Source organism: Muntiacus reevesi, chromosome 13 (assembly GCF_963930625.1).
Source record: "Muntiacus reevesi chromosome 13, mMunRee1.1, whole genome shotgun sequence".
In the NCBI taxonomy this organism is placed as follows: Eukaryota; Metazoa; Chordata; class Mammalia; order Artiodactyla; family Cervidae; genus Muntiacus; species Muntiacus reevesi.
This window is the reverse complement of record NC_089261.1, coordinates 839,497-853,780: the sequence shown is the minus strand read 5'-3', so window position 1 is coordinate 853,780 and position 14,284 is coordinate 839,497. Positions and strand designations below refer to the sequence as shown.

The following is a 14,284-nucleotide window of genomic DNA, read 5'->3' as shown; positions in this document are numbered from 1 at the left end:
TGGATGGAGGCCCAGGGCACCCCGCCAAGCAGCACCATCTGCCCGTGTCGGGGCCCCTCCTGCGGCAGGAACAGGGAGGGGTGGAACGAGGGAATCCCCGGCCCCCTGCAGCTCCCAGCCCCACACCTGCCTGCAGAAGTGACCCTCGCAGGTCCTGCCCCTGCCCGCAGGTGCCTCCCCCAGCTCCCGCATCTGTAAAACGTGGGGAGATACGCCTGCCCTCCGGGTGTCTGCCTGTGACATAAAGAGGGGCCTCCTCAGAGGCTGGTCAGCCTGGCACCCCTGCCGGCAGGGAGGGAGGCCCAGAAACGGGGGAGATGGCAAATAAGAGGGCTCAACGCCAGCGGGCCCAGGAGACGCTGGTCCGAGTCCCGCTGGGCTGAGTAACAGGTTTGCTGAGCCCCAGCCTTACCCGATCACAGCACAGGCTGGACCGTCAGCACCTGGAAACTCTGGGAGGGCCCGGAGCAGGAGCAGCACCTCCAGGCTAGGGGAGAGAGGCTGCCCAGGGAGGGCTTCCTGGAGGAGGGGACGCGACACGCAACCAGGGTGGGCTTCCTGGAGGAGGGGACGTGACACGCAACAAGGGTGCACCACGACTTACAGGAACCCGGGGAGCTCTCCAGGTGTAACGGCAGTGTGGAAAGAGACACTGTCATAAAATACAAAGTGGAAGGCGTCGTGTGTGGGGAGAGCGGGGGAGGGACGGTGCTGAACCCCCCCTCCCTCGAGGCCTTCCAGGTGTCGGGGTCAGTTGGGCTCGCTTCGGGAGCTTTCTGCGGGAGGTTCCACTGCCCCCACGCTGCCAGAAGCCCCTGGTTCCAAGACTCAGGAAAGAAAGGAAAGGAAAGAGGGCCGGCCTGCCGCCAGCCTGGAGCCCCATGGGGGTCGCCAGGATGCCACGACCCCAGACCCCACCGGCGTCCGGGGCCGAGGCGCCCGCGGCCTGCCCCGGGCCGCCGCACTTGCGCGGCGCCTTCCGGCGCTGGCTCCCGGCTCCGGCCGCAGTGTCGCCGCAGCGCCGGCCCCGCCCCGCCCGCCCGCGGCCCGGGAGGCTCCAGAGCGCAGGCCGGCGCGGAGCGCAGGTGAGCCCGCGGGGCTGGGGGCGGCGCCGCGGGGGGGCGGCGGGGCGGGGCGCACCCCTCTCCTCGGCCTCCGCTCCGCTGACTCGCCGCACGCTGGCGTTCGCGGTGGCCCCTGTGTGTGCTGATCCCCTTCCTGGGCCGGTGGGGGTCCCGGAGGGAGGCTGGAAGGGCCGTCTCCGGGGGGACGGGCTGCACGTGTGGGGGAGACGCGGCCACAGCGCCCCCCCAACTCGAGGGCCAGCGGCGGAGCTCAGACGCTGTCCCAGAAAAGGAAGCCAGCCGCTGGTGGGGGGGCGCGGGCCTCGGGGTGGGAGTGGGAAGGGCCCAGGCGACCCCCCAGTGAAGAACCGGCGGGAGGAGTGGAGAGCAGGGCTCTGGGGCTGTTCTGGGGACAGACGCGGGTCCGCAGGGGGTTAGCCCTCTGGGACTGTTACAACCGATTGCAGTTTGGGCAGTTTGTGGACATGGACTGCACTCTGCCAAGATTCGGGGTGCCCTCTTGGTGTGTCCTGCCAAGCGCCTTTGCTAGGTGGGGGCGTCTGGATCCGCGGGGACGGGGGCCTCCATGCCAGCCTGGCACATGGTAGCTCTGGGCAGGTTTCTGTCCCCAGCAAATCTCTCTCCCCCCAAGACCCCAGGAGTCTGGACATCTGGGCGCCTGGGAAGGAGGGGACAGCCTCGACAGGCACCTGGGGGCAAGTTGAGGTCACTCCTCTTTTGGGGTGTCTGTGGCCCAGCAGGCAAGGCCGGAGGTCAGGCAGGAGGGAGGTGGGCAGGGCTGAGCCAGGGCCCGGGGAGGGGCAGGTGGGGCGGGTGGAGGCCCCGTCTCACCGACCCGCCTCGGCAGTGAGTGGGGGAAAGAGCAAGGGTGCGCCTGCGCGGCGGCCTTCAGGTGCCACCTCTCCCGCGACGGCCCGCCAGGGCGCTGAGAGGGGTGCCAGGCAGTAGACGTCCCCCCAGACTCCCTGCAGTTCCCAGGCCTCTTCGCTCAGGGGCCCTCCGGGGCCCTCGCTGGGATCTGAACCGGACCAGGTGGACCTCAGCTGCTTTAAACTCCAGGAAGAACTTCTGGGGGATGAGAGTGGGCAGCCCAGCGTAGACGAGCAGTGCAGTGTGTAAGCTGCATGCTCCAGGCGGCCCACACACGGTCCTGGGAGCTCCCTGGAGGATGGGGTGACCCCTCCCCAGCCCCGCAGCTTGCAGGGCGGCACGGGGCATTCCTGGGTTCCTGTCTGTCTTGGAAGTCACTAGGTGGGAGGCCACCCGGATGCCCCTACCTGCTGCTGGACCCTGGCAAGCCCTGGGCCCCCTCCCGTGTCTCCATCTGCTTTTGGGCAGAACCCCGACATCAGAGGCTTTGGCAAAGAGCGGGGGAGGGGGGCGGAAGTGGGGCGGTGTGCCTGGCCTCTGTTCCCCCTACTCCGTGGGGCCCGGGCGGGCAGCCCACTTTTGTTCGCATGGAGCTGGGTTTCCCTGGGGACCGCTGGCCTGCCCCCGGCCCCGCCCCCGGCCCTCCTGGCCACGGCGCGCAGGGGGAGGGGTGGACGCTGGGCCGCCTCCTGGACCCCTGCCCCGGCCCTGCCTTCCCAGGCGGCGGCCTCGGTCCGGTCCACTCTGGCACCGGGACGGGAGGCAGCAGCTGTCCTTGGAGGAGGTGGGTACCGGGGCTGCCCGCCGAGGTTGGGGCAGGGCCAGGGAGCGCTAAATGCACCCCCCACCTAGGAGGAGGAGGGAGGACCTCCAGGATGAGAAGCTCTGATCTGTCAAGGTGACCCGGGTCTGACCCCAGGCACAGTGGCCGCCCTGGAGAACGGAGGGCCCCGGGGCTCCCGGGCGGTAGCACTCCGAGTGCCGCAGAAATTGGGGGTTTTCTGGGCCTAAGGGAGGGCCCCCTAAGGGGGGGCCAAGCCAGAGGGCAGGGGAGTGAGGGTGCTGAGCCTGGGGGGCCGGAAGGGAGGCGCGGTCCGTGATGCCTCCGGGACCCGGCCCCAGCGCGGCCCCTTTCTGAAGCCTCCTGGCTCCGTTCCTCTGTGGTCTCTACCCACAGCCTCATCCAAACCCTGGTCCCAAAGCTGCCCTTCTCCCCACAGGTCCCAGAGGCAGCTCCCGCTGGGATGGCAGCGCCAGCATCTCTGAGAGCTGCGGGGGGCCAAGCCCCCCAGGGGGCACCCTAGGCCTCCCACGGCTGCCACTCAGCGCGCCCTCCCGCCCGTGGGCCCAGCACCATGGGCGGCTGCTTCTCCAAGCCCAAGCCAGGTACCTATTCCCTTCTCGCCTCCCTCCATCCCTCCCCCTCTGCCTCCGAAGTAGGTCAGACCCGGAGGCTGCCGAATGCTAGCGCTGCAGGCAGGGGGGCTGGCTGGAGCCCTCTTTATCTGGGCCTCGGGGTGCTGGCGGTGGGAACAACAGTGGTGCCTTTCTCAGAAAGGGGGGGAGGCTTCCTCCTGCTGCTGGCGGCGGGGGGGCCTATCCCCCTCAGAGCTGGGGAAGGGGGCTCTGGGGAGACCCCGGCCACTGTGTGGCCCAGGGCATGCGAGCAACCTCTCTGAGCCCCACCCACCCCCCCAAAAAAAATAAGCCTGAGCTCTCAAGACCACTCAGAGGTGGAGTGGACAGGTCCAGCCCTGCCATCTCTTCTGACCGCTGTGTGACCTTGGGCTGCCTCCTAGGCCTCTCTGGACACACTCCCCTCTGGTGGAGGACGTCCCCACCCTGCCTGGCCCAAGCACTGCCGCCCCTGCCCTCTAACCAGCTGCCCTTGCCTGATAGCCCGTGGCTCCACGACCTGGAAGCCCGCAAGCCTTTTCTCCTCTCCCTGGGCCTGAGGGGGAGCCTGGAGGCAGGGGGTTGCCAGGCCCGCAGATGGCGCCCTGCTCCCGAGCTGCGGAAACCCAGCCCTGGGCGAAAGACGTAACTGTCTCGACCGCGGCTCCCACCCGTCGGCAGTGGGCCCCGGGGTGCTGGCTGGCCCTGTAGCAGGCGCCTGTAGGGCTGCCGGGCTGGCCGGACGCCCTGCAAAGGGGGCCTCGCAGAGCCCCAGGACCCCCAGGGCAGGATGGGTCACTCTCACGCGCCGGGGGCAGTGCTCTCAAGCTCACACCCGGAGCCCGCCGCGGCTGTGAGGCCTCGCGCAGGCGACGGCAGCCTCTGAGCCTCTGCGTTCTCACCGTGACACGGGCCCAGTCACGTGCCCCCGCCCGGGGTGGGGCGCTTGGCACGGGGCCGGCATCCGGGAGGCCCTCGCAGAATGCTGTCCTCTCCCGTGTGGGGGCTGGGCTCCCTGTGGGCTGTGGCAGGGGGCCAGGAGGTCAGGGCCCCGGCGCCCGCTCGGGGCAGGTGTGGGGTTGAGGCTCGGGAGTTTTGGCGCGTGGGAGTGGGCGCGTTCGGGCCAGGAGAGTTCTCTGGGGTCCCCGGCCCACAGGGAGACCAGAGGGAGCACGAGAGGCTTGTTCGCAGTCCTCCCTCTCCACCTCCAGCGCCCCTGTGGCTCAGAGCACACGTCACAACACATCGCGGGCTCCGGGGGCCCGTGTTTCTTGGGAAGCGCTCCAAGCCCGCCGTCCTTTCTAAGCTCAGAACTTGGGAGGAAGTGCAGGTCTCTAGGCATCTGGTCGCCCGCCTTTGTCGTTGCTGTTGTTACACCGGTCTTCATTGCTCTGCCCGGGCTTTCTCTAGCTGCAGCCAGCAAGGTCCGCCCTCCCTGTGAGCGTGCACTTCTCCTTGCAGAGCACAGGCTCCAGGCCCGGGGGCTTCAGGGGTTTGGGTACACAGGCTCGGGAGCTGCGGTGCAGGGCTTACCTGCTCCACAGTATGTGGAATCTTCCCAGGGATCAAACCCGTATCCCCTGCGTTGGCAGGCAGATTCTTATGCACTGTACCGCCAGGGAGGTCTCTGGTCACCTTCCTTTTATCAGGGACTGGAGTGACCTAGCAGCAGCAGCAGCGCTACTTAAAGGCTTTCCCTCTTTGCTGTGGCCACCAGGAGGCTCAGAGCTGCCAACCAGCTTCACCTACTGGGCATCTGCTCTCAGTTGCTGTATTATCTCCTTCAGCTGCGCTGCCCCCAAGGAGGTGCGCTCTGTTCTTTCCATTTTACAGTGAAGGCATCCAATGAAAGGGGCTAAGGGTCCCCCAGGGCTCCTGCCTTGATGCCTTTCCGTTGGGCTGCATCGCCGAGCGCCTCGGGTCTTCTGCCGGAGGACAGAGGATGGAAACCGCGGGGCTTGGCTGTCCTCCGGGCCCCTGCTGGGCCGCTCCTGTGAGCGCTGGTCTCTGCAGCTCACGTAACTGGTGTCAGCTGAATCCAGAGTATTTTTCTTTTTAATTCTTCTGAAAACATTCTATCGCCGTTACATCCAGTGTGGAAAATGAAGGCGAAAACCCAGTCCACCCAGAGGCTCCCACCTACACAACAGCCGCAGTGCGATGTGTGGGTGGGCCCTTCTTGCCCCTGGAATCAGGGGACCACGTTCAGCCCTGACTGCACCCTGGGTGGGGTGGGTGGGGGGCGCTGCGATGGAGGGATGAGGGGCAGGCCAGGCTGGGGGGTTAGGGCAGCATGGGGGGGGGTGGCCGGTGGAGGTGACCCCTGGGCTGTGTCTAGGAGGACGGGCAGGGGTGAGCTGTGCCAGGAACGGACAAGGGCCAAGGCCAAGGGGGCCGCCGCTCAGGCTAAGGCTCCGAGGAGCCAGCTGGGCTTTTTCTTTCTGGAGGTCAGGTCTGGGGGGGAAGGGCCTGGGGGCTCAGGGGCCCAGGGTTGGAGGGAGGGGCGCCCACGCTGTGCCAGGGCTCAGCGCCCTGTGTTCAGCCCTGCTCCCTGCAGCCACAGGCCAGAAAACCGGATTATCACTGCCGAAAGTTCTGTTTATTGTTCCCTTCTAATTAGAAAAATACCTGAGGCTCCTGGTGGGGAATTTGGAAAATGCGGAGAAGCATAAAGAAAGTGATAATCTCGCTAAGTGCCCCCTCCCAGTCGGCCCCACGGGAAGGGGTGGGGTACGCCTTGTCCCCTCCGCAGGCACTGCCTGGGTGGGGTCCATCCCCAAGGCCCCCTGCGCCCAGCACCTGGTAAATAATGAAGGGGTCTCCAGCTGGCCAGAGCAGCTATCTCCAGTTGAAATTATGTAGCATATACACTTTTTTCTTTTAATTCTGAAAAAATTTCAAACCTCTGCAGACCTCGGTTACCCAGATTCACTCAGGGACCGTGACCCAGGCTGCGTCCCAAGTTTCTCAGCCCCCCCCGGCCTCCGGGGTGGCTGCGCCCTCGGGGTCAGCAGGGTTCCAGCCCCAAGTTCTTACCTGCACGCGGGTTCCGATAGAAGGGGCCGCTTCAGGGGCGAATGCGCACTGCTGGTGCCCCTGGCTCATTTTGTTAGAAAGAAAACGCGTGAGCCATCACGTCGAGTTTGCCCAGGGTCCCCCCAGCACCTCCGCTCTGCCTCCTGCTGGAGGGGTGGGTGAGAGATGGGCCCGGCTGGAGGCTCACCCCAGCCCGCCCCCTGCCCGCAGTGGAGCTCAAGATCGAAGTGGTGCTGCCCGAGAAGGACCGGGGCAAGGAGGAGCTGTCCGCCGGCGGCAAGGGCAGCCCCCGGGCCTACCAGGGCAAGGGCGCTGCCCGCCACTTCCACGCAGACGAGCGCCTGCCCGCCCCCCACCCCTACCCCGGCACCCAGGACTGTGTGGAGGCCGCTGTCTGCCACGTCAAGGACCTGGAGAACGGCCAGTGGGTGCTGGGCCTGGGAGGGCCTGGGAGGCGGTGGTGGGGGCGCGGCCTGGAAGGGGCCCACGACCAGCTCCACGTCCAGCCTCGGTGGCTGCTCCCTGGCCTCTGAGGGCAGCCCCCTGCCCCCAGGATGCGGGAGGTGGAGCTGGGCTGGGGGAAGGTGCTGCTGCTGAAGGACAATGGGGAGTTCCACGCCCTGGGCCACAAGTGTCCGCACTATGGCGCGCCCCTGGTGAAAGGTGAGCTGGGGGCGCCTGCGGGGGCGGGGCGGCCCATCTGGCAGGGGCTCCGGGGCCGTGGGGACGGGCCCGTGGTGCCCTTGGAGCGGGGGCCCTGCTGGTGCCCCAGCCCTGCCCCCTCCAGGGGTGCTGTCCCGTGGCCGGGTCCGCTGCCCCTGGCACGGCGCCTGCTTCAGCGTCAGCAGCGGGGACCTGGAGGACTTCCCGGGCCTGGACAGTCTGCACAAGTTCCAGGTGGGGCCAGGCGTGCAGTGGGGTGAGCCCTGGGGGTGCAGGGGCCGGAGCACCCCAAAGCCCGGGCCTGAGCTCCACAGCCCTTGCAGGTGAAGATCGAGAAGGAGAAGGTGTACGTCCGGGCCAGCAAGCAGGTGAGGGCGCGGGGCTGGGGCTCAGGCCGAGGGAGAGACGGCGGGAGGGCCTCTGGGTCCTTGGGGTGGGAGGGAGCCTGGCGGGCGGCCGGGGGGCAGGCGAGGGGCTTCCCCGGTGCGGCAGAGGCACCACTGAGGCAGGAGAGCCTGGCCCGCTGGGTGGGCACAGGGGAGATGGTGGCGACCCCCACTCCCAGCTGCCCCCAGCTTGCCGGCCGCCCCCAGGCCTTGCAGCTGCAGCGAAGGACCAAGGTGATGGCCACGTGCATCTCGCCAAGCGCCGGCCACAGCGGCAGCACCAACGTGCTGATCGTGGGCGCAGGTTGGTGGTGGGTCCTCGGGGGCAGGGTGGGTTAGGGAGGGGGCTCCTGACACCCGTCCCCCGCCGTCCCCTCCGCTCAGGGGCAGCCGGCCTGGTGTGCGCGGAGACGCTGCGGCAGGAGGGCTTCTCGGACAGGATCGTGTTGTGCACGCTGGACCGCTACCTTCCCTACGACCGGCCCAAGCTCAGCAAGGTGGGCGGGGCGTGTTTGGGTCTGGGCGGGGCGTGGATGGGGCTGGGTGGGGCGTGAATGGCGCAGGGCGGGGCCAGACCCTCGCCCTTCTGCCCACAGTTAGGGCCCCTGGGACCCCACTCGCCAGCCCTCGGGAGTCTGGGCGGCTGCCCTCTCTGCTCGTGCCAGGCCCGTCTGTGGTGCCCAGGAGGTCTGGCCGGCGGAGTTCCGCCCTGGAGCCTCTGTGTGGCCCGGGCTGCCCCGCACCCACGAGGCCTCGGTCCTCAGCTGCCAAGGGGACGGTGGCCGCCTGGCCCCATCTCAAGCCGGCGTCCCCGGCAGTCGCTGGACACACAGCCAGAGCAGCTGGCCCTGAGGCCCAAGGAGTTCTTCCGAGCGCACGGCATCGAGGTGCTCACCGAGGCCCAGGTGCGGACGAGGCGGGGGAGCAGGCCGGGAGGGCTTCCTGGGCGCTGTGGAGGGCGGGCCTGAGGCCCCTGGAGGTGTGGGTGCGGCCTGCACCCCCCTACCCAGGGGCCCAGGCACCCAGGGGGGCCCCAGGCCTGGGGGGATCATAGCACACACAGGGCCCCAGGGTGGTCGGGTGGGGCCTGGGGCTTCAAGAGGGCTTTGAGGAGGAGGTGGGGCTGAAGCGTGAGAGGGCGTTGCCCGGTGCGGGAGGAGGGTTCAGCGGGTGGTGGAGCTGCCTAGAGGGCCTGGCGGGCGCAGGGCGCGGTGGAGGACCCGGAGACAGTGCTCTGCCCTGCGGGGGTCTTAGGTGGTCACGGTGGATGTGAGGAACAAGAAGGCCGTGTTCAAGGATGGCTTCAAGCTGGAGTACAGCAAGCTGCTGCTGGCACCTGGGAGCAGGTGGGAGGGGCCCCCTGCCCCCTGCCCCCCGCCAGGCAGGGGGAGGGCTCGTGGCAGGGGTGGCCCAGGAGCCGCCCCTTTCCCCAATTCTGGCCCGTCTCAGCCCCAAGACCCTGAACTGCAAAGGCAAAGACGTGGAGAACGTGTTCACCATCCGGACGCCCGAGGATGCCAACCGCGTGGTGAGGCTGGCCCGGGGCCGCAACGCCGTCGTCGTGGGGGCTGGCTTCCTGGGTGAGCAGCCGGGGGAGCCTGGGGCGACGCTGGCAGGGGCGGTGCAGGGTGCCAGCCCGCCCCACCCCACCCCTGCCCCTCCCCAGGGATGGAGGTGGCCGCCTACCTGACCGAGAAGGCCCACTCGGTGTCCGTGGTGGAACTTGAGGAGACACCCTTCAGGAGGTTCCTGGGAGAGCGCGTTGGCCGCGCCCTCATGAAGGTGAGCCCCCCTGGGGACCCACCGTGCTGGGCCCCTGCCTGCCCCGTCCCTCCTGTTCAGCTCTCACTCCTGCACCCCCTGCCCCACCCCCACCGCCTGGCAGATGTTTGAGAACAACCGCGTCAAGTTCTACATGCAGACGGAGGTGTCAGAGCTGCGGGCCCAGGAGGGCAAGGTGGGCCCTCCTCCACCCCCACCCCCGGCCCTTCTGCCCCCTCTCCTGTGCCCCGGAGCTGCTCACCTGGCCGCCGCTCTCCGCAGCTGAAGGAGGTCGTGCTGAAGAGCAGCAAGGTGGTGCGGGCCGACGTCTGCGTGGTGGGCATCGGTGAGTGGGGGGCGGGAGGCGGCAGGGAGCAGGGTCACCCCCTCTTGCTCAACGCTGACCTCAGGCCAGTGCCTTCCCCTCCCCCAGCCTGTCTGACCATACCCACCGGTCAGGGCTCTTGGGGAGTCGGTACTTGACCTGGGCTTGCACGGGGCATGCTTCTAGGGACCCCTGCCCAGTAACTGCGCAGACACAGGGGAGGCTCTAGCTGGCCCCTGCTCCAGCTGTAGTGCCAGTCGGGGGAGGAGGTGTCATGGGCTGGGGCAGGTGCGGCATGCCCACCCCCACCAGGGGCTTCACAGAGAGCTTCTCAGAGGTGGTACATGAGGTCCGATGGGAGGCACCGGGGTCTCTGGGGGTCCACGCAGAGGGGACAGGCTGTGACAGCATGGGCTGGGCTGGGCTGCTGTGGTCACAGTGGCCCTGTCCTGCCAGGCGCGGTGCCTGCCACGGGCTTCCTGAGGCAGAGCGGCATCAGTCTGGACTCCAGAGGCTTCATCCCTGTCAACAAGGTGGGGCCGTTGGGGCAGGTGGGCAAGCTGCCAGTGGGGCTGGGGGAGGACCCATTTGGGGTGCCTGTCACCCATGAGCCCCGCACCCCCCACAGATGATGCAGACCAACATTCCCGGCGTGTTTGCTGCCGGCGACGCCGTCACTTTCCCTCTGGCCTGGAGAAACAGCCGCAAAGTGAACATCCCCCACTGGCAGATGGCTCACGCCCAGGGTACTGTCAGCCCGGAGGCAGCAGGGGGTGGGAGGCTGTCCCCGGGCCCTGGCCTCCCCCCAGGCCCGCCCCTCAGTTGCTGCCCTTGGGTCCTGCTCCCTGGGGCCGCCATTCAAGGCTCTGTAGTGGCCCGTCCCGCCAGCCTCATGCAGGTGATGGAGCCAGCTTGCTGCCACCTCCTTCTCTAGACCCATCCAGCATCCTCTGGGCACCCGGTTCTGCCCGGCACTGTGTCCCACCCCACTGTCCCTACACCAGCCTCTCCTTTCCTGTTGTCCTCAGACATCACATTCTGCAGAAGTCCTCGCAAACCCGTGCAGTCACCCGGGGGGGGCGGGGTTTAGTAGGACCCGGTCCAGCTCCCCACTGCACCCCCTTTGGGCCACCTGACGGACTCTGTGAACCAGGCTGCTGCCTGCAGGCCCCTGGGAGGTGGGTGGCTGGGCCTGGAAACCCTCCTCCCCCTCCCCTCGGGCGGTCACTGCACACACCTGGTCCAGGCCCCTCAGCTGCCGGTACAGTCAGTTAGCTTCTCAGAGGCCAGATGGCCAGACTCCCTGCACCCTCTTCTGTTCCCTTCACCCTCACGTCATCTGAGCCTGAAGCCCCTCTCCTCGTGCCAGCCTCTGTTCAGGTCCAAGGTCTGCGGTTGGTGCTAGGTTTGAAGGAACACAAACTGCTCATATCAGTTCAGTTCAGTCGCTCAGTCGTTTCCGACTCTCTGTGACCCCATGGACTGCAGCACGCCAGGCTCCCTGTCCATCACCAACTACTGGAGCTTGCTCAGACTCATGTCCATTGAGTCAGTGATGCCATCCAACCACCTCATCCTTTGTCATCCCCTTCTCCTCCCACCTTCAATCTTTCCCAGCATCAGGGTCTTTTCAAATGAGTCAGTTCTTCCCACCTGGTGGCCAAAGTATTGGAGCTTCAGCATCAGTCCTTCCAATGAACACCCAGGACCGATCTTTAGGATGGACTGGTTGGATCTCCTTGCAGTCCAAGGGACTTTCAAGAGTCTTCTCTAACACCAGTTCAAAAGCGTCAATCTTTTGAACTGCTCATATAATTAACGTTTAACCGGGAGGGTCCAGGGGACGGTCACAGGGGTCCGACGGGGCCTCCATCAAACAGGGAAGCCACGCCCCCTTTCTGTCTCGGGCCTGAATCAACCTGTCGTCCTTGCTTCCCTGGACACTGGTGCCCCACTGTCCCGCCTCCCTCCTCAGACCTGACCAGTCTGGTGAGGTGTCTGGGTCACCCCTGACGTGGTGGCCCCGGGAAGCCGGCCCCTTCCGGACCCAGTCCAGACGCTGGACGTCAGTGGCCAGCTTTGGGCCCAGCGTGACCTCTGCACCCGTCATTGGCAAGCAGGAGTGGGCACCCGCCGTCCCTGCCCCACATCGCAGGGATCCCCGGCGACCGGGGCGGGGGAGCAGGCGGCAGAGTGGAGGCCAGGGCTCGGGCGGAGCGCTGACGACCCGGGACCCACAGGGCGCGTGGCGGCGCAGAACATGCTGGCGCAGGAGGCGGAGATCGGCACGGTGCCCTATCTGTGGACCGCCATGTTCGGCAGGAGCCTGCGCTACGCAGGTACCCAGGGGCCTGGCCGCGGGCGGGCCCAGGTGCGGCGGCGTGCGGGGGCAGGGCTGGGGGCATCTCGGGGCGGGGCTCGGAGCACCCCAGGGGCGGGGCCAGTAGCATCGGGGGCGGGACTAGGAGCCTCGGGGCGGGGTTAGGAGCATCCCGGGGAGGGGCTAGGCGCACCGGGGGCGGGGCCAGGAGCATCGGGGGCGGGGTTAGGAGCATCCCGGGGCGGGGCTAGGCGCACCGGGGGCGGGGCCAGTAGCATCGGGGGCGGGGTTAGGAGCAACCCAGAGGCGGGGTTAGGCGCACCGGGGGCGGGGCCAGGAGCATCGGGGGCGGGGTTAGGAGCATCCTGGGGCGGGGCTAGGAGCATCCTGGGGGCGGGGCCGGGAGCATCCCGGGGCGGCGCTAGGAGCATCCCGGGGGCGGGACCACGGCGGCTGCAGGAGGAAGCCAGGAGCTCGCTGGCGGCGGGACTAGATCCCCCTTACAGGTCCGCCGGGGGCATCGTGGGAGGGGTACTGCACGCGGACCTGGTGAAGCCACGTTCCCTCCGCCCGTCCCGCAGGTTATGGAGAAGGCTTCGACGACGTCATCATCCAAGGGGATCTGGACGAGCTCAAGTTCGTGGCTTTTTACACCAAGTGAGAGCCGCGGGGGTGAGAAGCAGGGGGCACTTGGCCGGGGGAAGCGCTGCTCCGGAGGAGCCGGCTTCGCCGGGCGGTGGGCCGAGGGGCAAGGTGGGCCAGCTAGGCGCCAGGAGAGGAGCACAGAGGTGGGGCACAGCCGTCCCGCGGGAGGCGGACACTTCATCTCAGGTCAGCTCTTGGAGATGGGGGTTGACAGCCTACTTTTACACCGAGGACAGTGACACAGGTAGAGGGCGGGGTCCCAGGACAGGTCTCGGCCTTAAACCCCACTGGGCAGGAGCGTCATGGGGTCCCGCGGGACCAGAAGCTGTGCTGGGCCAAGGGGGCGCCAGGTGGTCAGAGCATTCCCCCGGTCCCGAGTGAGAGCCACCCTGGGCCCCGGCTGCATCCGGGTCTCCAAGGACAGAGGCTGCTGCTAGCCAGTCCTCAGGCTCGGCCACCTCTCCCTGCAGGGGCGACGAGGTGATCTCCGTAGCCAGCATGAACTACGACCCCATCGTGTCTAAGGTGGCTGAGGTGCTGGCCTCTGGCCGCACCATCCGGAAGCGGGAGGTGGAGTGAGTGTGGGCGCTGGAGGCCCCAGGGAGGGGGCAGACGTCCCGGAGGCCTTGGTTCAAGCTGCCCATGGCAGTGAGCTGCCCCCACAGTCTCCCGGGGCGCCCGTCCCCCCATCAACCAGCTTGAAGCTCCTAGGGTTACGGTGTCATGTGGGACAAGGGTTGTGGTTTGGGAGCAGGCTGCTTATTTGTGCTCTTGTGGGTAAGTAGAAGGGAAGGAGGCCGTGTCCAGGGCAGGGCCAGTGCTGCAGGGAAGGGTCAAGACCCACTGCCCGGGCAGTTATGAGGCCCAGGACACCCCACTGCCCAGAACACAGCCATGGAAAAACGTGATTCGCATTGCTCCTGGGGACGCCCTGACAGAGTCCTGGGGTGGTTGCTCGGGGTCTGAGGGACAGGGGACAGAAGCCATTACTGCTGTAATCTCACCCCGGCATGGTGCCACTGGGCCTCACCCTGTGGGCTCAGCCGACCTGCAGAGCCCCCCACACCCCACGCCCACCCCGCTGCCCAGGGCCGAGGAAAGCCTGGATAGGGGGGCTCACGCTGGAAACGGGGAACCAAGGGAGGGGCCAGGAATGACACGCTGTCTCCCTGGCCTTCTCTGTCTCTCCCTCTTGCCTTCAAGAAGGCTGTTTGTCCTGCACAACAAGTACGTGGGTCCTCTCCTTCCTCTGAGCCTTGCCCACCTCAGCCCAGAGCCTGCGCCCGGTGGTCTCTCCCGCTGCCCAAGGGCACTTCCCTGCCGGGCACCAGGGCTGCGCACAGCTCCTTGCTGTCTTCAAGGGCCCGCTGCTCCTGGTGCCCAGGGGGCGCCTGCTGCCCGCTGCCCTCACGCCTCCTCCCTCGTTCCTGCAGGACCGGCGACATGTCCTGGCTCACAGGGAAAGGCTTCTGAGTTTCCACACAACAGGCTCGCTGGGGCGCCAGGGACAGAGGCCAAGCCCCAGAGGTCAAGTGCCAACCTCCAGGTCCCCAGGACCCCCGGGGGCAGACCCTGAGCACCCCCAGTGCTTGCCTTCGGCTGCCTGGCTCACCACCCCACACCTTCCAGAGAGTCCCCTCTGGTCTCCAGGAGATGCTCACCACCCAAGGCCTGCAGTGCCGACTGATGGCTGGCAGTGGGGGAGGCGGGGTGGGCTTGCCTCTTCCTCTACTGGGACTGGTCCCCTGTGGGACCCTGCAACGTACTAGATATGATCTTAACATTAAAACGCACACGT

At 67.5% G+C, this 14,284-nt stretch overlaps 1 protein-coding gene across 3 annotated transcripts; it reads left to right on the top strand.

The window, feature by feature from the left end:
* The first annotated feature begins 3,310 nt into the window (after positions 1-3,310).
* Positions 3,311-14,225, top strand: AIFM3 (apoptosis inducing factor mitochondria associated 3). 3 transcript variants are annotated; one of them, XM_065904403.1, is made up of 20 exons: positions 3,311-3,341; positions 6,597-6,810; positions 6,940-7,049; positions 7,174-7,283; positions 7,373-7,417; positions 7,643-7,739; positions 7,820-7,932; positions 8,254-8,340; positions 8,690-8,781; positions 8,885-9,015; positions 9,102-9,217; positions 9,321-9,392; positions 9,479-9,542; positions 9,978-10,054; positions 10,150-10,267; positions 11,762-11,860; positions 12,423-12,498; positions 12,957-13,061; positions 13,693-13,713; positions 13,920-14,225. In XM_065904403.1, exons 1-20 carry the CDS (start codon positions 3,311-3,313, stop codon positions 13,957-13,959), a joined length of 1,818 nt encoding a protein of 605 aa, XP_065760475.1. In that variant the 3' UTR covers positions 13,960-14,225. The 3 variants fall into 3 exon arrangements, with proteins under 3 accessions (XP_065760475.1, XP_065760473.1, XP_065760472.1); XM_065904401.1 differs by lacking the exon at positions 13,693-13,713; XM_065904400.1 differs by lacking the exon at positions 13,693-13,713 and having other exon boundaries at positions 6,579-6,810.
* Positions 14,226-14,284: the final 59 nt, after the last annotated feature.

Excerpts from the sequence above, each read along its gene's own strand:
- AIFM3 (XM_065904403.1), top strand. The coding sequence starts at position 3,311 with ATGGGCGGCTGCTTCTCCAAGCCCAAGCCAG. Across the intron at positions 8,782-8,884 it reads CTGCTGGCACCTGGGAGCAG|CCCCAAGACCCTGAACTGCA; the intron begins GTGGGAGGGGCC and ends GGCCCGTCTCAG. Across the intron at positions 9,218-9,320 it reads TTGGCCGCGCCCTCATGAAG|ATGTTTGAGAACAACCGCGT; the intron begins GTGAGCCCCCCT and ends ACCGCCTGGCAG.